The 24,183-nt window shown below is 42.0% G+C and overlaps 1 protein-coding gene across 1 annotated transcript; it reads right to left on the bottom strand.

The window, feature by feature from the left end:
- Positions 1 to 5,615: 5,615 nt before the first annotated feature.
- PLEKHF2 (pleckstrin homology and FYVE domain containing 2) lies at positions 5,616 to 23,426 on the bottom strand. The gene is made up of 2 exons (XM_084864763.1): positions 23,137 to 23,426; positions 5,616 to 8,192 (listed from the first exon to the last, which is right to left on the bottom strand). Exon 2 carries the CDS (start codon positions 8,176 to 8,178, stop codon positions 7,429 to 7,431), a length of 750 nt encoding a protein of 249 aa, XP_084720889.1. The 5' UTR covers positions 8,179 to 8,192; positions 23,137 to 23,426; the 3' UTR covers positions 5,616 to 7,428.
- Positions 23,427 to 24,183: the final 757 nt, after the last annotated feature.

Raw genomic sequence — 24,183 nt, forward strand, 5'->3', positions numbered from 1 at the left:
CTCACTCACCCTCCCACCCGGATGGCCGGAGTGGCCTCTGGTGGTGGTCTTTGTTGGCATGTGCGGCCCACGGCCCTTCAGCGTCACCCTGGCATCCCTGACGCTGGCTCTGGCTCCCACCGCATCGTTCTGGTCGGTCGGTCAGGCTGTGTTTCTGCGTTTCGAGGCCTCCAGGACTCCATGAAGCGGGAGGGGCAGGAGCAGGGCCGTCAGGCAGGACGCACGGGCTGTCCCAAGCTGCCCGGTCCCGCAGTTCCAGGAGTGCCCGCATCTGGAGCAGACGATAAAGGCTGGGACCCCCCCTACCCTGTCCTGACAAGCAGGGCACGGGCATCCCTTAGGACGGCTCCCGGAACACAGGGATGGCCGCTCGAAGGAACAATTGATACTTGGGGAGTAAGAGGGTGGGCGGTGGCGTGGGGTCGCAAAAAAAACACCCAAAATAACAAAAACAAAAAAACAATTGATACTTGCTGGTGTTACATAAAAAGAAAAAGAAAAAGCATGGGTTCACTGATAACACATGGACCCCTGCAGGGCCGGCTGGGGGTGGTAGTGGTGGTGGAAGTTCATTAAAGCCAAACCTCTTTAAAAAATATTTTTATTGACTTCAGAGAGGAAGGGAAAGGAAGAGATAGAACATCAATGATGAAGGAGAATCATTAACTGGCTGCCTCCTGCATGCCTCACACTGGGATCGAGCCCGCAACCTCGGGATGTGACCTTGGCCAGAATCGAACCTGGGGCCCTTCCATCTGCAGGCCGATGCTGTGCCCACTGAGCCAAACTGGCTAGGGCTAGATCTTAGTTCTCTGATCTCAAAAGAATGTCTTCTCAATGTCATTTAAGCCACCCTCCCCTTGGCCACCCCCTGGCCCTTGTCGGCACCCAGAATTGCTCTCCCCGTGAAAAATTAAATCCCATCTTGTTAGATCCCAAGCTATCATTTTTCATTCCAATTACAGTCACCACATCTGTACTTAATCTCCACAAGGCCTTCAGTGCTGCAAGTCCTGTTTCCTTCCAGCAACCCCCTTCTGTTCTGACTTCTTTCCTAGCAAATCCATTGCATCCTTCACTGCCTTACCAATAACCTCACCAGGACCGCCGGGACAGTCCAGCCAGCCGGTTTCCTGCCAGTCTCCATGACAGCCTACTCATTTTCTTCATTCCTCAAAACTCCTGCCCGACCACTTCTCCCCACCCCCCACCCCTTCCAAATAGCACGCCCTCAACTTCACAAGAAAAGAGAAGTCATCGGAGGGAGCTGGCAAGCCCATCGACATCCTCACCACGGCCCGTCTCCTCCCTCCAAGTGCGATGGAAGTGTGCTCTGCCTTTGTGGATGGAAGACCCATCCGTTATTCTTTATCTCAACCCCTCCCTCTCACTGGCTCCTTCCTGGCAGCATTTAACCGGGCTCCGTGGACTCCCACGTGGTAACAAAAACAGAACTCTCACCTCCAAGCTGCTCTCTAGCAAGTACCCTTCCTTCTGTGGGCCAAAAAGGGGCCACATTCTAATCCTGACGAGCTCAGGAGGCCTGCGAGGCGGCTTTGCAAACCAGGAGACCTGAAGTGACCGCCACAGGACGGTCTGAAATCACCACTTCCTTCTCAAAGTGAGTCATGGGGGTAGACATGTCCTAGGCAGTGTCTTCCCTGACAAAGGTCAACCTTCACCTGAACTGGGTTTCTCTGGTCTCTGCAGCTATGATAACATGCCTTTGAAATGTCTAGACCCCTCAGGGCACAGTCTCCCCCCCCAGAACCTGAGGCCACAGAATCCCTCATTGTCATCTCCTCATACTATACGAGTTCACTGTCTAGAACAGTGGTCGGGGAAACTCATCAGTCAACAGAGCCAAATATCAACAGCACGACGACTGAAATTTCTTTTGAGAGCCACATTTTTTAAACTTAAACTATAAAGGTAGGTACATCGTTATTAGCTTAATCAGGCTACTCCTAAGCTGGCCTTTGCTAAAAAAAAAAAACGTCCTCAATTTGATTGAGGCACACTCAAGGGGCCAAAGAGCCATGGTTTGCCAACCACTGGTCTAGATTAAGGTGCAACCCTGCCATTCTCTGGAGCATTTTCCCAATCTGTTGAGATTTTGCTTCCTGGCAAATGTCGTCAGTTTGGCTCAAAGTCATAACCGTTCTCTACAGGTTTGGACACTGACACTTTCTAGCCAAACCCGATGCAAGGATTAGTCACACGTTTGTCCTCCATGCCCGCTCCCATCCTGGACACCACCACCGAACGCTGGACCCAAGAGCTCCATAAAGGAGCTCCGAGCCAGGTGACCCAGCACCCCCTTCCTCACTCCAACAGACACATCTGATGCCTTTTCTAAGGGAAACCCCTGCCGTGCGCCTGGCCTTCTGGCACTTGGCACAAGGAAGGGCGAGCCACCCTCCTGCTAAGTGGGAACAGGCGGCCTGGCGCTCCCTGGCACGCTGCCCCGATGAATCAAATCAGCAAGCAGCAAGGCGCCTTTTAGGCGTTCAGCGCTCAAGGAAAATAGTGCGAGTATGCAGACTCACAAGACATGTATCTTCCTCCAAAGAGATGATCCTCCAATACTTTTATCCTGTTCCATGCCCACGCCCGGCACTGTGGGAGGCGCTAAGGATACAAGGTTAAACAAGGCAGCCCCCTGCCCCTTCCAGGTCCCAACGAGCCTAAGAAACAGGCTCGGCTGAAGCAGCTCTAAGACAGCAGCAGCAGAGGAGACTGGTGGGCCAGAGAAGGCAGGGGTGAGGAGGATGCAGGCAGAGTGGCTTCTGCCGTCCCCTTGGAGCTGTTTTCTCCCCCTTCCAGAGTCAGGAAGCAAATCCCACTCTTTCCCGAGTCCGTTGTTCTAAGGAGAACTCACAAAGACTTGAAGAGAGCTGCACTCTTTAAACGCACAGCATCCTAATTAGCGGCTGTCCCTCAAAGCCCAACAGGGCCACTGAGCAGCCGACTTCAAAGCCCCTCATCTGGTGACAGCCCAGGACACGGGATGACTTTCAATGAGAACCAGCCCTGGCCGAGCTACATTTCGCTAGCTTCCCAATTAGCGCCGTTGCTGGCATGCCTAATTTATTCCCTCATCACCGTCTTTTTTCTCCTTGTCATCCCAAAGCGAGATTAATCTCTCTTCCTTCCGAAGCCCTCTCTCATTGGGATATATTAACAAATTCGTTCATTAAGAGATGCACGCAAACTTGACCCTGAAAATTGTTGTTCCGTTTGAATTCAGTGAGCGGGACAGTTCTTGAATCCAATTCAAATATTTCTCAGCAGGGCCTCCCTTCACCTCGGACCAGAGGCTAAGTTGAAGCACAGTCACTTAAACGATCACCCTTCAGAATGGAATGATAACCTAACAGCTGATTCCAGTGTAAGACAACAGACTAAATCTCTATCTTGAGCTTAGTTTTCATTCATCCCAGCAATTATGAAGCACCCACTATGTACACAGTAGGGATGGAACCTGAGCTGCCTTCACCATTTTCAATCTCTCCCCCCCCCACCACCTCATTTTCATCTCGGCACTTTCACACTGCCTGCCCTTGTGTTGCCCACACTTAAAGCATGAGCCTCTTGAGGGCGGGAACTCCAGATGCTGCCATAACGGCCATCATCCAGAGGCCTAAAACACTGCCTGGTGGAAAGGACTTCATAACACACTGCCTGTTCACTCAGGTGAGAGAAGGAGCCGGGCATCAGACCGTGTAGTTGAAACAGTTACAGAAGACAGTGGCAGCACACGGAAGGAGGTGAGGCACGGAAGGCTAGGGACAGAAGGGATGCGTCTTACAGTTTTAATAGTCCAGGTAAATCTTGCCCTTAAAACACACAGAACAGCTTTTAATGTAAATGAAAATCTAACCGAATTGTTCACACATACACACCACGAGCTATTAGTCAGGCATCACATAAAAGGGAGGCTCCCGTTAAAAATAAAGAATTACATTCATTTATAACATTCAGCCTAGACTCTATAACTTGCTTTGGTTGGGGCTAAGATAATTTGGCATCTTAGCAACCAAGCAGAAGCTGCTTTTAACATTTTGTCATTGATTCTTTCTGCTTTTAAGACCTTAAGAGCTAGTACTAAATATTCTAAATCACAGAAGCTATTTTTTCAACTTCTAGATATAAAAATGTCAAAATACCACTGGAGGTTTAATGACATCGGCACTGAAGATTGATTCCCTATTACGAACTATAAAATTCAGGAAGTCATTTGCTTGTGATTATACATCAACCATACTTTTTATCCGCTTATTCATGCAAAGCAACGAGAACCACTTTTACCTTTATGAGCACAGGTTTCAGCCACTATGCTCCAAGATTTAGATAAAAACATCCCCCTAAAATGCTTTTCAGAGAAAGAAGTCTAGCCCGGCTGGTGTGGCTCAGTGGTTGAGTGTCGATCTATGAAGCAGGAGGTCATGGTGTGATTCCGTCAGGGCACAGGCCCTGGGTTTACGGGTTCGATCCCCAGTGTGGGATGTGCAGGAGGCAGCTGATCGATGACTCTCTCTCATCATTGATGTATTCTACCCCTCTCCCTTCCTCTCTGAAATCAATTAAAAAATAAGAAAAAAAGAGCTAGAAGTCTATGAAATTAGGAGTCATTATGCCCTAAAATATCATTTATTATATCAATTTAAAAGTAAACTGGATTTCGCCAAAACCAGTTTGGCTCAGTGGATAGAGCGTAGGCCTGTGGACTGAAAGGTCCTGGGTTCCATTCTGGTCAAGGGCACATCTCCAGGAGGGGGTGTGAGGAGGCAGCTGATCGATGTTTCTAGCTTTCTATCCTTCTCCCTTCCTCTCTGTAAAAAAGAAAAAATCAATAAAATATATTTAAAATAAAAGTAAACTGGATTTCAAAAAACCCAGGTATTCAAAACAATACCAGTATAAATCTTTTAAACTCACTGTTCTTGTTCTACCAGTTTGCTCTGCTTTTTCTATTTCTCAATGACATGTTTTTCTATGTAATTATTTTCATTTAGTTAACAATATGTCCTTTGTACATGTGAATATCAAAGTTCCTATTTTCATATTTTTATTTTTCTGAAATATACCATGATTTACTATATTGGCTCAAACACAAATGTAGAGTTGTAAATTATAGTGGTCACTTAATTTTTATATCACAAAAATAAATTTCATTCATGAATTCTTCATCCAAATTAAGGTCCTATATTTCCTTGGCATTTGCAGAATCTTGCTTCCTTTTACCAGTGGTTAACAATTTGGATCAAGTACTGGGTGTCCTTTGCACAGGCCAAGTAAATTTCATTCAGGAGAAACAGTGTGAAAAATTGGCATCAAAATCCCTTCAAGTTTATATAGAACTTAATATTTACAAAAGCTTTAAAAATTACAGGGGAAAAAAAATCTGGAAGAAAACACATGGATTCTATTTGCATGTAAACTACATGAAAAGGAGGGAATTTTTGTTCATTGCTCTACTCCGAGGGCCTAGAATAATGCCTGGCACAATGAAGGCACTCAGCTGTTGAACGAGGCAAAAAAATGCGTATTTCCATTACATTAGTGAGACGGGGAGAAAAATCTCCAAGTCACAATATGCACAGAACAGAAGGTAAGTTGCAAGGTATTTTTTATTATAAAGGAAAGTCAAGAGACTGACAATGCAAATGTAATCACAGAACACTTCCCCTGGGCTCCTGACTCTGCTAGGCTCCTAGGTTCCAGTAAGTCTCCATTAGCACTTCTCGGGTTTCATGGTCCATTTTAGATATGTTGATTATATGATATATTGCTTAGACACAAAAGTCCATCTGATATTAAAACAAACAAAATTACTGTGCCTTTCTTTCACATTTCCTACAGGGAAATCTACGTATCTCAATGCTTTCACAATTTAACAGCAAAATGAGTGCCTTAACCAAACCAAACCAATCTTCCACAGAGGTTACTGAGTCAAAACTCTCATAACATATGCTATGTATCCAGATTTAAAGGTTTAAAAACAAAAGGATTTAAAACTATCTTTAGATTGATTTTTCATATTTGAAAGACTAGTTATTTGCAGCATACAAAAGGAGAAGTGCAAAATGCATCAAGTTTTATATGATAAATATACTTTCAACCTAATGGCTGCCTCAAAGCAGAGTGAAAAATTACCACTTCTCAAAAGCAATCTAGACTGACTCGGTAAAGTTCACAATTTAGAAAATCAATTGCTATTCTAGCTCCATACATGGCAAAATGATTTCAGAAACAGATTAAACATACAATTGTCTTACAAAAATAGAAATATTGTTTGGGACTTTACAAAACTTTATAAAATATAACACTATGTATATTCAAGATAGTTTCACACTGAAATAGACAATACTTCCATAGAAGTCTACTCAAACCTGGTCTGTCTTGACCATTCTTACATATTATTTCTTCCAAATCTTAGCTTAAGTAGATCTGTGCTCTATCACAGGATTTTAATTCATCACAAGAATTTATAAGGTTTTTCATTCTAGAAATGATGTTAAAGCAAATGAATTTATAACTACAAATGTCTTACTAAAAACAGAAAGTAATGCAATATGACAATTCTATATTGGATAAATTTCAAACCAAATTCCTAGAAAAGACCTCCTATTAACTTAAATGGACTATTATAATTTGGTACCTATAAAACAAAAACCTAATCATAACTATTTTATGGAAAAATACTTATTCATATAGAATGAAGAACCTCTAAATTCTCTAAATTTAGTTATTTGTAACTATCAGATGACAAGTATTTTCTAATTATACCCATTCATAAGCACTCATTTTATCAATTCAAAGAGCACCAGTGTATTTTTAAAACAAACTAAAAAGTGAGGAAAGTAGGGGTTTATTCACGTAATAGTGCTACTATGATAAGGCACCACTTGGTATATAAAAAAGCCAAAGTATTTCTAAATCATGTACTTTCGTGACTGGTGTCTTAACCATTAGATAGAATGGTTAGAAAAAAAGCTTATATTACTAACCAACCACATTATACTCCTTTTTCCATCATTCTTTGCTTTTAGTTTTTCCACACAACAGAACATAGAATAAACAACACTGTAGTACATGATCTGTTATATAAACACCTTTTCCCAATCTTCCAAGAAAATAATCTAAAAATTAACAATAAGAAGCCAAAACTTTACCTGCTGTGTTTGCAATAGGCTATCCCTGCAGGAGAGTGGGTGGCTGGGCTGTGGGGGAGTGTGGCAGTGGTGGGATTGGGGTAATGACAACAGGACCTATTTCCTATATAATACATTGAGGCACATGGGTTAAAAGTTTCTCAGGCAAATGCATGGCTGGAGCAAAATTGAGAGAGCGCGCTCAGAATTTTACATTCTCCCCAAAGCTGATTTCTCAGTCACACCCAATTAAATATTTCAAATTATGTCTTTAGTCACTGCTGTCGTCGTCATCGTCATCATCAGATACGTCATTTAGAGGGGACTTTAATGACTGGCTGTAAGAGTCTGATCTAGTAGGCTGGCATGCGGCCATGTCCCCAGTAGAAAGCAGGTCGTAGCAGAAGTCACATATCCGCACAGGCTTAGAGGACTGGCTCGGAAGAAGAAACCTCTTTTCAGAGCAGGGTCCGCAGACAACAAAACCGCACTTCCGGCAGTGGTGCCGGCGGTTGACAGGGGTGAATTTTGCTTTCTGACAGCGCATACATACAGTTGCCTCAGAGTCAGGAACCCAGACAGCAGCATGTTCGTTACTGGGTGTCTTCCCACTTTTGGAGAGTAAATCAGTAACACACTTATTTATATGATTCATCCATTCCGATTTCTCAGTGGCAGTGGCAGCATAAACTGCAAATGATTTAGTTGGTGTCTTGATAAGCCATCCATTCCTCAAGTCTCCCTCATCTTTGATGGAATCAATAGTGACATTTTCCAGAGGAATAATATGTTGCTTGTTGTATTTTTTCTTCTGGATGACAATATTGCCATATACAAGAATATCATTAAATAAGAAAAACTGCCTGGCTTTGGGCTTTTTTCTGCACAACTTAGTCAATACTCCTTCTCCAATAAGAACCCGTCCGGGTATAGTTAAGGGTTGACCAGCTGCTCCAAAACAGTTTTCTACTATATTTATGCGCCTAGTATTTGCTTCACTGTTTGCCAAACGATCCACCATCTTTTGCTAATAGCCTTTAAAAAAAAAAAGAAAAAGAAATTAGCATACAAGTTATAAATTCATGTAAGAAATTATATAACCTAAAGTTAGTCTAACAAATCATTACTTTCACCTGAAAGGCAAAATGCTCCAAAATTATTTCCCTCTAAGACAACCACTAAACATACAAAAAGGGCTAATATCTCAATTTTTAGAATCATCAAAAACACTTAACTATCTCCATAAAGCACCATACCAGCTAGGCAGTATGGTGGGTGCTCTATGAACAACAATCGGAAAACAATCCAAAAGTAAAGGAACAACAATTGGACAAGGACTATAAGTAAACTTTGCAAAATACTAAAGTTTCATGAAATTTAATCTCAGAGAGATTTTGAACAAGGAAGTCAAATATTATAAAAACTAAGAAAAATGACTGATTTTTCCAGTCATTGAGCTAAAACCTTAATTATGGTTGAGCTGTGACCACTGAGCTAACTTTCACATGGATTACTAGAACTATTTCCTAGTGTCTCCATGCCTTTGGTCTTGCCCCTAAATCAATTTTCAGGCAAGTATCTCTCAAATGCAAATTTGGCCAAGCTATTACTCAAAATTACTCCCCTTAACCTACAAAAGTAGACTCTTTAGCATGACAATTAAGGCCCTCCATTATCTGGTCTTGCTTATCTCTCCTGACTCATCAGTCATTTTCACCTCAGACTTCCTGTTCCAAAAATACCCCACCCATAAGTCCATTTTTCGCCCCCATAAGTCCATTTCATCCAAGCATGTCTTCTCTCACATAGCTTTATCTTTTACTACTTACTATCCATGCTAACTCTTAGTAATCCTTCAATAATCAGTTGATCTTATCATATCTAATCTAGAAGCCCTTCCTTAAAGTCTGTTAGACTAAGCACCTTCCTCTGTGCTCTTCATGTTCTATGTACCTTCTAGCTGTCTCTTGCACAGAATACAGCGGAACCTAAAGGCAGAAACCACCTGATATCTATCTTTGAAACTGACAGACTCTGATAGCAAAGATGCTCAAAAATGTTAACAGGAACGTTTTGGAAATATGGAAAAAAAAAAAAAAAAAAATCAAGTCCCAGAGTTGTGCTGTATTTCACAGCTACTAATCTAATACACTACACTACAATCAACTCATATTAAAGAGAAAAGGAGGCCCTGGCCGGTTTGGCTCTGAAATGAAGGGTCCTGGGTTCGATTCTGGTGAAGCGCACATACCTGGGTTTCGGGCTCGATTCCCAGCTGGGCGTGTGCAGGAAGCAGCCGATCAGTGATTCTCTCTCATCATTGATGTTTCTATCTCTCCCTCTCCCTTTCTCTCTAAAATCAATAAAAGATATATTTTTTTAAAAGAGAGAGAAAAGGAGGATTTATAGTGTAAGGACTAACAGTATAGTCTAAGTTCCAGTATTCAGCTCACACACGGATGATGCTGTAACCCTTGCTGGACTCCATTATCAAGGAAATAATTCTGATTAGTCCTGAATTCTGTCTTACCCCCAATCTTAGGTCCTTATAAAGTCTTCCTGCCTGCCCCATCAAGGATGGGTTGTGCCCTGAAAGTGATTCCTAAGAATTAATATGATAATGCATGACTCCAAACTGTGATGCCTCCCTCTTTCTAATTAAGACAAATCTGCCAGCCAATTAAAGGTCTACTATCCTATTCACAAGTGCACACAGAAGAGGAAATAAAAACAGCTAATAAGCATAAAAAGCTCAATCTCACTCATAATTAAAGAAATTATATTAAAACAGGATATTGTTGCACTTACTGGATTAACAAAAAATTTTAAATTTTCCAAAGACACAAAACTACCAAGGGGGTAGGGAAACATGTATCCTCATACACTAAAAAAATACATATGTGTACCCACTGATCTAGGAATTCAATCAAAAGAAATTTCACTCAAATATATAAAGATATAGACAGACAAGCATATTCAACACAGTACTGTTTTACCAAAAACTGGAAAAGCTCCAAATGTAAATGTCCATCAAGAGGAATTAGTTGAACGATTTATGATACACCCATATAATATGCGAGATATGTGTTTAGAATGAGATCTAAATATAGTGAGGTGGGAAATAAATGCTCAAGATATTTAGGTGGGGAAAGAACTGAAGATCATGATCTCATTTTTATTTCAAATACACATCAAACCTAAGATGTTATAGATTTTAATACACACCCTCATTTTATGTGGCACCAAGGCAGAAAAAATGCTGCCAATTTAAGCATGGCATACCCTTGATTATATGACATCCCAATTTCAGACATAAACTCTAGTAAAACAATGTTCATTGAAATATGGTGTAAATGCATAATCACAGACATCTTTAAATGTTATCATCCATATAGAAAATAAAATTAGAAAACCATCCTATCCTATATAATAAAAGCCTAATATGCAAATCGACCAAACAGTGGAAGGACTGGTTGCTATGACGTGCACTGACCACCAGGAGGCGGACACTCGGTGCAGGAGCTGCCCCTGGTGGTCAGTGTGCTCCTACAGGGGAGTGTTGCTCAGCCAGAAGCCAGGCCATGGCTGGAGAGGGCAGTGCTAAGGAGCAGCAAGCAGGCAGGCGGAAGGAGTGAGGGGTCCCAGACTGTGAGAGGGATGTCCCACTGCTGGCTTAGGTGCTCTATAAGTCAGAGAAACTTCTCTAGTAACAAACTATAGAAATGATCCCTAAAAATAGTCTTCTGAAATCCAAATTTACCACCACAACACTGAGGTGCCCCAAGCAATAAGAACTCTTTAACGACTTTTCTAAGTGTTAGAATGATCAGGCCTACCCAAGGATTTAAGTTCTTTGCATATCTTACCCACTGAGGGACAAGAAAGAAGTAGCAGAAAACTACACAATATGGCCCAACAGGAGCAGCCTGTTTTTCTGAGAAATAATACTAGTAAACATAGGAAGAAAGCTTCCCCACCTATTGGGAAAGATGAAATCTTTAGGACTGATTCCAAGAAGTAAAATTACTGGGTCAAAAGGCATAAATATTTAAGGTTTTTGCTAACTTTTACAAAATTTCCATTCTAAAAGGTAACACCAATTTACCAATCAGCACAATGACTGTATATCCATCCCATTTTGTCTTTGAGACAATATTTTTTAAATGGGACTATGGATAATTTTTATTTTATTTTCTATTTTATAATTGTATTATATTTTCTAAATTTTCTATATGAACAATGAATGCTGTTTTTGTATGTATTGTGGTTTTCCACTGTTGTTGTTGACATTATAGATGTCTATCATTTTCTCCCTTTTTGCCCCCCCAAACTCAACCCACCCCAAGACTTCCCCACGTTATTGTCTGTGTCCATGTTAATACATATATATGCATATACTGTATGTTCTTTGGTTAATCTCTTCCTGTCCCCTCCGCCCACCCTCCCATTTCACTGAAGTCTGTTATTCTGTTCCCATGCATCCATATCTATGACCCTATTTTCTTCATCAATTTTTTTTTGTTCTTTAGATTCCCCTTATAAATTATATCATGTGTTGTCTTTCTCTAACTGCCTTATTTCCGTTAGCATAATACTCTCCAGGTCCCTCCATGCTGTCTCAAAGAGTAAAAAGGTATTTTCTTCCTTATTTTTATCTTTTAAAATATATTTTTGATCTCAGATAGAAAATGAAAAATGAAGAAATCTAAATTTCCAAATACATTAAATGAAAGCTTAAACCAAACAAGCAAAAAGACTAACAATGATATGTCAAAACAGCTTTTGCATCTTCTTGAAAGATGATGCAATACTTAGGGCAATGCAGTAATTACTACTATAGATAAGAAAAGTTGACATGGAGGGGTTCCCCACATCTAGCCACTTCACAGAACTCTAAATCTCAACAGTTTCCCAATTGACTTCCTTTGCTTTCTTTTCCAGCAAATAGTTTCTGGAAGTCTTAATTTATAGTTAAAAATGTAAGAACCATAGCAAAAGCATATCACCCCCCAAATCTCTTAATTTTCATAAAGCCAGCTTTATATGCCAATTTTTAAAACTTAATTCAAAGTTTAAAGTTATCTCTTTTACAAATGTAGACAAGAATTGCATTTAAATTGTCCAACTTCCACCCTAGTCTTCCGGTAACATCTTGCATTCTTCAGTGGAGTGTCTACCACTTGATAAAAATGTAATACTAGAAAAGTTAAAAAACTTTAAAAAAAGAAAAATACTATTTACAATTGAGAAGGGATCCCAACTGTCACAAAATACTATGGCCCAGTTCTTCTTACAGAAAATCAATACTGTACTACTTACCTCACCCTTAAAAGTGAGTTAGAACAAAAAAATCATCTAATTATTTTCTTACATGTACCCATGATATCTGATATCAGTGAGCTTCAGTATTTAACTGTTAGTTATAATACAAAAGCCCAATGACCTATGAACCAAAAGACCTGGATTCTAATCTTAGCTCAGGCACTGAATAAGAGATTCCTCATAAATGACAAATGAAGGAAGAGATCGGGGAGGAGGAGGGGAAGGCTGTGGCTGCAGTACAGCAACAGCAACCCTTACTTGACTATGAATTAATTTTTAATCAAAGTTTTGACTATCTTAATAAGAATCAGGATTTTAAAATCTGTGTTGCTGCTAAATTAGGACTTTATAGAAAATGTAAAACAAACAGGAAAGCAAAGAAGAGGTAAAAACAAATTACCTGAGCTACAACTTCCCTGAGTAAAATGTGTATGAGAGCAAACTACACCCTCTCCTAATGCATCCAAGTTAAAATGAACAATTATTCTGAATGCCGAACATATGCAAAGAACAAGACAGTTGTTTTTTTAAATATTTTTATTCATTTTAGAGAGAGGTAGGGAAGGAGATAAGATAGAAACATTGACCGGCTGCCTCCTACACACACCCTGCTGGGGATCAAGGCTGCAACCCAGGCATGTGGCCTGACTGGGAATAGAACCAGTGACCTTTTGGTTCATGGGTCAACACTCAACCACTGAGGCACACCAGCTGGGCAATAATTTCAATTTTTTAAATGATCCATTTCACAAAAATTAAGCTGAGTCATGGGCTATTTTATCCATGATTTCACAACTAGTTTTTGTAAGAATGCATGTTCTTTCCATTATATTTTGCTATTTTCAGAAATAAATATTCTATGAATATTTCATTCATGTGGACTTTTATTATGTACTTGGGGAAAGCTACTGATAAGAGAAAAATTTTAAAACATGGAAATACGTATAAAGTAGCTCAAAATGATTCTTCAAATACGGAAGTGAAAAGTAAAGCTATGACTAATTTAGGGTGTCAGTACAGGCAGTTTCAAATAGGTTTGGCTTGATAGAGAAACTCACCATGGTGTATAACAACAACTAAGTCATAGTTGAGGAATTTAGAAAATTATTTTGGAAAACCAGAACAGCCACATTAAGAGTTACAAATGGTCTCTTTCGAAAGGTTAAGAATATGGACTTAAAGTTTTAAGCAAGTCCTCTCTTTAGTCTTTAGCACTGAAACCATATCACACAAGGCAAAATCAATATTTTTTAACTACAACTATGATCAGGTAACTATTGGAAAATTAAAGGTTCCCTAGCCAAACTAAATCCCAATCTTGAACCTGGTATTCCATGCCCTTCACAGTTAAGGCCCAGCCTTGTCCCAGTCTCTCATTCCAGTTTTACCTCTTTCCGTATGTTCTCTGTTACAGTCGAACCAGACTACCAGCTATTCCCCCAGAATATGCTCCAGGCTTCTTCCCCTACCTCTGGGTTAATATGTCCTCCCTCCCCGGCTATTCTGAAATCTTACAAGTCCTTCAAGATGCAGTCAGCTCAGTAGCCTCACAGCCAAATACAGTTTCAACGTTAACTCCTCATACCATTTTATCTGTACCACTTTATGGCATTTACATCCTACTCTTTTGTAAAGACTTGTGTACCTCTTTATTCCCAAGGTTCTGAAGGTTCCTGAAAACAAGATTATTTCCTACAACTGTGCATCCCCAACAGCACCTACAGAAATGTTTGTGTGTACCTGCCAACAGGTGCCCTGAGCTGAAGATGCCAGCTGTGAAAGTGGCAGCAGCTTCTCTGCCTGGAGATGGACAGAAATCAGACTTTTTTTTTTTTTTTTTTTTTACATCTATACTAATCTTCACAGAAAACAGGAACCACTCCCCAAACATCAATTGCTTCACTAGACCCACAGATTTTAAATTTTTGAGCAAATGTTCTGGCCCATTTAACTACTGTATAGTATCTAATTATGAATTCCAAGTATTGAGCACAACGGATCTTGTTTTACGAAAGTCTCAATCTCATGATAATATATAGAAATGATTTCTTCTTCTCTTGCCAAAAAGCACAGCTGTTTAGCTAGCAAATAAAGTGTGCATATTTTCATCATCAACAAAATTCAGATAAAAAGTTGCATCGTTTCAAAAAGTACTTATACAGGGGCAGCTGTACAGTGCTGACAGCTATTAGAAACCACTGTATAATATTTGAAAAATAAAGCTGGCAAAGCTCAACTAAAATACTGCTATGGAACTGGTTATTCCATCAAAGCCCTAACAAATTTTCTTTAGTATTTTTTCAAAGCAGTTATAATCTGCTCACTACATTTTTTTAAAATATATATTTTTTTTATTTTTTACAGAGAAGAAGGGAGAGGGAGAGAGAATTAGAAACATCGATGAGAAACATCAATCAGCTGCCTCCTGTACACCCCCTACTGAGGATGTGCCCGGCAACCAATGTACACGCCCTTAACCAGAATTGAATCTGGGACCCTTGAGTCCACAGGCTGACACTCAAAAACTAGCTAAGGCTGCTCACTACATTTTTAAGGCTTTATGCTAGAAAGAAAAAAAGAATGAACCAGGCATTAAAACATATACCACAAGGTTTTTAATATAAAGCACGAGGTAGTACAATAATAAACGTATTAAAGTGGTGAGCAAGCTAAAAAGGAAAGAAAATGTAGCATTTGGCTTGGAAAATGTAGCATTTGAATACTTGAGAAAGGTTGTGAACAATAACTGGAACTTCAAAAATCTAAGTAAAGGCATAAAAGCTCTGGAAGTAAAATGTATTGTTTTTAAGAAAAAGGTCCCATATACAGCTGTAGTGGAGGCTCAGAGGAATTATTTAGTAGAAAAACTGGGAGCAATTAAGACAAGCGATCTGGTTGGTTCCTGAGAGTTCTTTCTGAAGCTTTTGGAAGGAGTAGCCTGATTTGAACTGATTTTTCTAATGAAAGATTAACTAAAAAGAGTAAGTCTGAAAGCAGAATCCAATTGAAAAATTTATTACAAAAGTAAAGGAGTAAGTTGATGAGAGTCTGAAGCTTACAACAGGAGAATATGTTAAATTCAGAATTGCCCTAACTAAATGTGAAAGAATAAAGCTGAAATTAAACCCCAAGTGTTTAGTCTATGCAATATGGAAACTAGTAAAACTGGTCATAATATTCTGAGTTTCAAAGAGAAAACATTTATTGGCCACTTACTCTTAACAAAGTAGTATTTAAAGGTAGAAGCACTCAAAACTAATAATCTTTGTGATGGATAAAGATAGCTATATCCCCAAGTTTATATAAACAAGTACATATAATTCATGTTTTATACATTTGTGTGTCTTTCTGTAGGAAAGGATTATCGAAGTAATTGGTTGCTAAGGAAGGAAAAAAACAAAATAAGAAAGGGGCTTTAGTATCCATGTAGTGTGCTATGGACAGAGGAATATAATGAACTCAAATGTGTAAATTCAAAAGTCTAAAGGAGTAGAAGAGAAACAAACCAAAACCATTAATTTTAATTAAAAAAAGAAAAGAAAAAGTGATGAAGCCTAGGGCCAAAAGGGTTAGCTGGGAGGTAAGTTTGATTGGGGGAGAATTTAGGAAGAACTCTTAAATTATTAGAAATTCAAGATGATCCTTAGAGCAAAAGTAGTTGGTAGGAGATGATGATATTTAAATATATTCCCCAGAGAGGACACAGTTGAGCCCAGGACCAGATAAAAATATAGCGTTAGAACAGAAATCTGGTAAGATGGGGAAAAGCCAAACTACAAAGGAAAGGAAGCTTCAGGCAGAAAACAAGTTTTTAAATAGTAAAGTATTATATTAAATCAGTACACAGAAGTGGTACACAGGACAAACTGGAGTGACTATTAAGCAAAACTGAAGGGGAAAACAAGGTATTACAACAGTCTGTAAGTGAAAGGTAATGAAAGCCTGAGCCCTAATAATTGGCAGCAGAAATAAAAAGGGGAAGATGTAGCCCTAGCTGGTTTGGCTCAGTGGATAGAACATCAGCCCATGGACTGAAGGGCCCAGGTTCGATTCCAGTCAAGAGCACATGCTTGGATTAAGGGTTCAATCCCCAGTAGGGGGCATGCAGGAGGCAGCCAATCAGTGATTTTCTCTCATCACTGATGTTTCTCTCTTCCTCTTCCTTTTCTCTAATAAAAAAAAACAAAACAAAACAAAACAAAACAAAAACGGGGGGGGGGGGATGTAAGAGATTACTGAGGCATAGCATTTATGATTTATGAACCAACTGAATATGTGGATGAAAAGTGAGTAAAATGTCTTCAAAGCTTTAAGCATAAGCCATTGATTGGTCAGATGCTAGTTTTGTTCCCAGAGGGAGAAGAAATCAGTCTGGGACACCTTTATCTTGAAGTACTTTCAGGGTATCCACAAGACAAACGCCTGCCAGGCAAGTAGAAATACCAGGATGAGCAGGGAGCTCCGGGACAGAGAGATTCAGTAGCCATTCACTCAGCTGGGTAATGCCATGGAAGAGAGAAGAGGGACAAGAACTAAACTTTGGGAAACACCTCGTTTGGAAAGGAGAGAAGATAAGAGAGAAGGGGAAACAACAGAGCAGTACAAAACACTTTCTTTTTATTTAATTAATTAATTGAATTATTATATGTGTACATATCTTACCATTGCCCCCCACGCCCATACATGCCCTCCCTCCCCAGAGTTTTGTGCCCATTGGTTATACTTATATGCATGCATACAAGTCCTTTGGTTGACCTCTTATCTCCCCCAAGTACAAAACACTTTCAACATGCTTTCACATGTTTCACAAGTCTCAGAGACTAAATAACCTTATTGTGCCAAAAGGTCACAATAAGCAGTGAAACACATGGAAAAACCACAAAGTAATGGTAATAGATAATAAAATATTTCAGAAAGCAGTGCCCTTTGACCTTTTAATTTTTAACCACAGAAACTTATACTGAGAAATAAACTACTGTGGGGGTGGGAGGAGAGGGAGAATACTACATATAAAAGTTTTCCCTTTGGCATTAACTCTAAAGGGGAAAAACAACCCAAATTTCTAGCCACAGAAAGGAATGGATAAATATAATGTGCAAAAGCCAAACATCATAAAAGAAAACATTTTACCACATAAAATTTTAAAACTTCAACACTGTGGAGAGAAAACATTAAAGAAAAACATCTGCAGGCATATAGATAATGGAACAGAAGAGAGGCCCCAGAAATCAACCTAAGGCATTATGCTCAATTAATATTTGACAAAGGAAGCAAGAGCATACAAAAAAGACAGTCTCTTCAATAAACGGTGTTGGGAAAACTGGACAGATAACATGGAAAACAATGAAACTAGACCAACTTAAACCATATACAAGAATAAACTCAAAGTGGGTAGACTTAAATGTAAGATGTGAAACCATAAAAATCCTAAAAGGAACCATAGGCAGCAAAATCTCAGACATCTGTCATAGCAATATTTTTGTGGATATATATCCTAGGGCAAAGGAAACTAAGGAGAAAGTAAATAAATAGGATTATATTAAAATAATAAGCTTCTGCACATCAAAAGAAACCATCAACAAAATGAAAAGGAAGCCCACTGTATGGGAGAACGTATTTGGCTATGATACATCTGATAAAGGGTTAATATGCAAAATATATAAGGAACTCATACAACTTAACAAAAGGAAGACAGACAATTCAATTAAAAAATTAGAAGGATCTAAACAGATACTTCTCCAAAGAGGACATACAGAAGGCCAAGAGATATGAAAAAATGCCCAAAGTTACTGATCATCAGAGAGATGCACATTAAACCGACAATGAGATATCACCTCACACCTGTCAGAATGGCTGCCATCAACAAATCAACAAATGACAAGTGCTGGCGAGGATGTGGAGAAAAGGGAATCTTAGAACACTTGGTGCGATGCAGAGTGGTACAGCCATTATGGGAAATAGTTTAGAGTTTCCTCAAAAAATTAAATATGGACCTGCATTTGACCCAGTGATCCCACTTCTAAGAATATATCCTAAGAATCCCAAAATACCAATTAGAAATAATGTATGCATCTCTACGTTCATAGCAGTGCAATTTACAATAGCTAAGATCTGGAAACAGACAAAGTACCCATCAGTAGATGAGTGGATAAAAAAGCTGAGGTACATTTATACCATGGACTACTGTGCAGCAGTAAAAAAGAAGGATCTTCTTACACTTTGAGACAGCATGGAGGGACCTGGAGAGTATTATGCTAAGTGAAATAAGCCAGTGAAAGACAAGTAACACATGATCTCACTCAGACGTGAAATCTAGTGAACAAAATAGATCCAGAGAACATAGAAGCATGGAACAGACTGCTAAATCTCAGAGGGAAGGCAGAGGAGATGGCTGGGAGGGAAGAGATCAACAAAAGAACATGTATGCATACATACATAACCCATGGACACAGACAATAAGGTGGTGAAGGCCCGGGTGGAGGCTGGGGCAAGCTAGTGGGGATCACTGGGGGAAAAAGAGAGACATATAATACTTTCAACAATAACGATTTTTTTAAATTAAAAAAAAAATTTGCAAAAAATAAAAATAAAATAAAAAATTTAAAAAAATTGCAACATATGACAGAAGGTCAACATTTTAAATATATAAAGTGTTCCTATAAATCAATAAGGAAAAAGGAAAATATCCCAAAAGAAAAATAGGTAAGATACAAATGGCAATTCCAAAAAAACAAATAAAAATTAGTAGGAAAAAAAAAAAAAAAAGTTGCCTCTTCATGGTAATTGAAGAAATAAGTTTAAAATTATGTATTTTCATCTAGAAAACATTTAACAATCACCAAAGCTGTGACTTTTTCAGGGGTGCTAGGCAGGGACAGAAGTAGAAAAGTAAGTGGTGACATTGACGAGTTGAGAAGTGACCAGTTATAAACAGCAGGTCAAGGAGAGGAGAACTCCACAGTGCTAGTGAGCGCACAGGATGTAAACTACAGCTCGGGATTGCAAAGGAGGAAGAAAACTAACCACCTGGGAGGGACTGGAGGTGACAATGAAGACAGAAAGCTTGTCCATCAAGTGTGATGTAGAAAGGCCTTGAATCACCATCTCCAGCCACAGAGCTTAAGACTAGAGGTAGTTCTGAACCGTGACATGGTTCAAAAACACCATCACCCATGCAGAAGGTGATGTCAGTGCAGGTCTGAAATACATGTAACTGCTACTTTAACATGTATGCTCTTCACTTCCCTCCACTACAAATACATCTTTTCCAGCTGAATGAAAAGAATCTGCCTGCCACTTACCCTCTCTGCACTTTATTGTACCACAAAATGAAGAAAATAAGGAGCTAGGAGATTCAACCCCAATTTTTAAAAATCATGGGTTAAAAAAATAAAAATAAAAAAGGCAAAACTACTTCTTACCCAAACCCAGTAATTCTGATTTATTTATTCTAGGGTAGAGTTCAGGCATAAATATTGTTAAAAAGCTACTCAGGGAATTTTAATGTGCAGCCAATTTTGAGAACTGAAGTAAGTATCTCCAAAGGTTACCTCCCTTTTAAAATTAAAATCTACGCTTCTAAATAATTCAGTCACTGCCCTAACCGGTTTGGCTCAGTGGATAGAGCATCGGTCAGCAGACTGAAGGGTCCCAGGTTGGATTCGGGTCAAGGGCATGTACCTTGGTTGTGGGCACATCCCCAGTAGGGGGTGTGCAGGAGGCGGCTGATCAATGTTTCTCTCTCATCGATGTTTTTAACTCTATATCCCTCTTCCTTCCTATCTGTAAAAAATCAATAAAATATATTTTTTTAAAAATAGTAATTCAGTCACTCTGTTAATCTGTTTATATAACTTATTAAATATCATATACCAGGCACTTCCACAAATATCTTAGTAAATCCTCACAACTGTGAGGCAAATATTTCTGTGTCCACTTCACAAATGAGCCCACTAAAGCTCAGAGAAGCGAAGGGACTTGTTCATGAGCCACAAGCTAGCCAAGTGCAGCGATAGAATTCAGGTTTGCTTTTTTGTTCCAATCCACTCTACATGCAACTTGCTTTCCCTAGCACTCTACACCCAAATGTCTTCGATTATCTTCCCAGGACCTACCAAATTGAGAACACCAGTTTGAGGCTTATGGCTTCACTGGAAAGTTATCATGGGTAGGGCACGGAATTAACCTCAAATTTCTACAGCAATTTCATTACAGAATTACAGAATACCTTCAACCTGCAGGGGTCTTGCAACTTATAAAATAGCACTCTGCAAGCACATCTATGAAGCACATTTTACTCAGTTAAGCCAACAGGCACACTGCTATTAAACACACAGCGGGTGTGCAAAGCTGACTGTCAAAGATAAACTTATCAATAGAAAAGCATTTCTTATATTCTTTCCATTAAGCAAGGCAAAATCCTAAGACAATTCTGACAAAACAATCACTGGTGGAAGAAATGAGATCTACTCTATCAAAGAGCTTAAATGTATAAGCATAACACAAAATGTTTAGACATTAACTCTATTTCCATCCAGTGCAAATAAATCCAACTGTTCTTTAAAATTCTGATTATTATCCTTTTGTTTACATTTCACTCCATCATCTACTTGGCAATTTCTTAAACATTCAAGTTCTGTGTCCCCAGGCCAAAATTTGAGTTATCAAGATAAATTCTCAAAAAAAAAAAAAAAAAGGAATCAGGGAATACTTAGCTACTATGACCGTTAAAATTGAAATAAATTCATGCAGTATATTTATAAGGAGCCTGTGTGTACCCATCCACTCAAACCTTTCCTGAGCATGTGCTATGTTCTCTGCACACTGGGGCTGGAGAGGCAAATCAGACTGGCAAAGCCTGCTGCTAGGAGGTGTGCCCTGACAGATCAGTGCAATATTTACTGGATGTCATGTGATAGGGAATTATTCCTGGGGAGAGAAAGGGGTTGCGGTTCCATAGAACAGGGAAGGAAAGGCTTAAAGACCGTCTAGGCTTAAGTGAGTATTTCTAAGAGGAAATTTTTCAGTACAAGAACCCTTGTAAATCAGCTCTTTAGAAAAGAAGTACTTAAACTGAGAAACCAAACTAAAATCAGAAAGAGCAGCGAGACACAAGGTGGACAGACTGTTCCACGGGAATGAAAATCATGCCACAGGAAAAACGAGAAGGCTTCGGAGGAGCCTTAAGCCCTGAGCTAGAAACCAGTTTGGCTACTAGATTTGTAAAGTTCAGCTAAGTCACCTCACTTCTAGATAATTCTTCATCCAGAAAGACAAATATGTGCAAAGGCATTTACTTGACAGCGAAGCAAAACAAAAAGGACACTTTTTTTTTTGTTGTTTTAAAGAAATAAGGAAATCAGCGATCAAATCTGAGCATAAGCTCTCCCATTCATTTACCCATCGATTAAAAAGACACTTTCTTTCCAGGCCGGTTTCGGGGTTTACCCTCATCACAGGTCGTGAAGCGTCCTGTTCGTGTTAACTTGAAAAAGCTAAAACGCCTGCATTCAAAGAGAGCAATGCCTACGACCCCTTTCCTGGCTTATTCAAGGAAAAGGCATCTGTTTGGATGCCTGGGTCAGGAGGACGCCGGTTTTAATTTCCAAATAAGTAACTTAACACCATCCACCTTAGAGTGCTGCGGTCAGGATCCCAAGAGATTAAAAAAAAAAAAAAAATAGAAGCCTTCGTTAATCCCGAATTACCCTTAAGGACCCTGTCAAGCTGGCCGAGTCCGGGCAAAGGTCAGTGCCCGCAGCCCGGCCAGGCTGCACCCTGGAGGAACCCAAGGGGACGGACACCGGGCAAGGTCAGGGTCACCGCGCCTTCGGGAGCCACGCGCGCCTTCCGGCTCCTCCTGACTCTTCCCCGGGAGCCTCCGCAGCCGGCACTGAAACACAACCACTGGGCATCTATCTCCCAGCTCCCCGCCCTGTGACCCCGGGCAGGACGGAGGAAAAGGGACGGATCGGAGCGTGCCCCCACTCCTCTCCCGCGCACACGCGGGGCCGCTCCCCGGTCCCCACCCCGGGCGCCCCGAGCAGCGCGGCCAGCAGCGGCCGGCCTCCGGCGGGTTTCAGGGGGGCCTGACATGGAAGTAAGGACCCCCCAACTTTCCGATCCCCGACACACCGTGCGGAAGAGCCGTCGCTCCCGTCAGAGCCGATCCTGCCATTTTCGGCCCCCGCGGCACTTCCAAATACGCCGTCCCAGTCCCAGCGGCCCCGCCGCCCGGACCCGCCAACTTTTGGACGCAAAGGTGTCGGGGCGCCCGGACGCCGCCGAGGCCACGCCGGGGACCCCGCGTCCTCGCGCCCCGCAACTTCTAAGCCCGGCCTCGGGGGCCCCCGCCCTGCGCGGACCCCCAGACCGGGCAGCCCGGAGCCCGGAGCCCGGCGGCGGGGCTGCACGGCCGGCCTGGCGCCACGGGACGGCTCCGGCGCGAGGGGAGCGGCCCGGGAGCGCCCCGTTTCTCCCCGACCCCAACATGGCGTCGGCCGCCGCCGCCTCCCGCCCGCCCGCCCGCCCGCGACGACGACACCTCCCGGCGCCGCGGACGGCCCGGGCTCCCGCGCGGAGAAGAGCCGGAAAGTTTCGCTTCTCCTCTCCCCGACCCGCCGGGGGCCGGCGGACACCCTCCCCAGCCCTCACCTACCCTGGCGGGCGCGGGCGGCGGCGGCGGCTGCCAACGTCCGACTCCTCCTCGTCCCGAGCGCCGGACGCAGACTCTGCCGCTCCCGGCCCGGCCTCCCAGGGTGCGCGGCCCGCGGGCCCACGGAGCCGGCGCGATCCGGTCGCGGCGGGCGGGCGGGGGCCGGGCGTTGCCGCTCTCAGGTGACTCTCCCGCCCTCCAGGCGAACCCCACCGCGGCCGCCGGGGCTGCCTCTCCGCTGCGCGCGCACACGGGCGCGCCGCCGCCCACCCCCGAGGCGCGAGCGCACGCGCACGAGCACCCCCGCCCCGCGCGCTCCCCGCCCTTTCCTGCCGCTCCCCTCACCCCGCCCCCTTGAAGCCCCCCCGCGCGGCGCGCCCGCCCGAGGGGGCGGGGCCACCCGGATGAGGCCACGCCCAGCGAGGCCTGCGGGCCTGGGATTGGCTCCCGCGCGCGGCGTGCGCAGCGCGCCCGGGAGGGGAGTGCGTGCAGGTGAGCTGCCTCACCTGGCCCGCCCGGCGCCCGCCAGTCTTCAAAAAGGACTGTGCACGTTCTGGAAAGTTCTTAGGGTGGATTGGAGGGACGGACGGAGGGCTGGGCTCTCTGCAGCCTGCAGGAAGAGAAAGGCTTTGGATGTAGAGACCCAAAGGCGCTCGCTCGGTGGACATTGGTTTGCTACTCCCACGGAGCAGGCGAGCCCTCTTCGCGCAAATTTGCTTTTCCCTAAAACGGCGGGGGCTTGAAACCCGAGAGAATTGCTGCCACGCTTGCCCCGGGTGCTCTGTACAGCCCACCTACGCTGTGTGTTGTTTTTTTTAAAATATTTTATTGATATTTGATTTTTATTGAGAGGAAGAGAGAAGGATAGAGTTAGAAATATGGACGAGAGAGAAACATCCATCAGCTGCCTCCTGCACACCCCCCACTGGGGATATGCCCGCAACCGAGGTACATGCCCTTGACCAGAATCGAACCCAGACCCTTCAGTCCGCAGGCTGATGCTCTATCCGCTGAGCCAAACCGGCTTTGGCTACGCCGTGTTTTTTTGTT

This window comes from Pipistrellus hanaki, assembly GCF_964339955.1.
Source record: "Pipistrellus hanaki genome assembly, chromosome: 17".
NCBI lineage: Eukaryota > Metazoa > Chordata > Mammalia > Chiroptera > Vespertilionidae > Pipistrellus > Pipistrellus hanaki.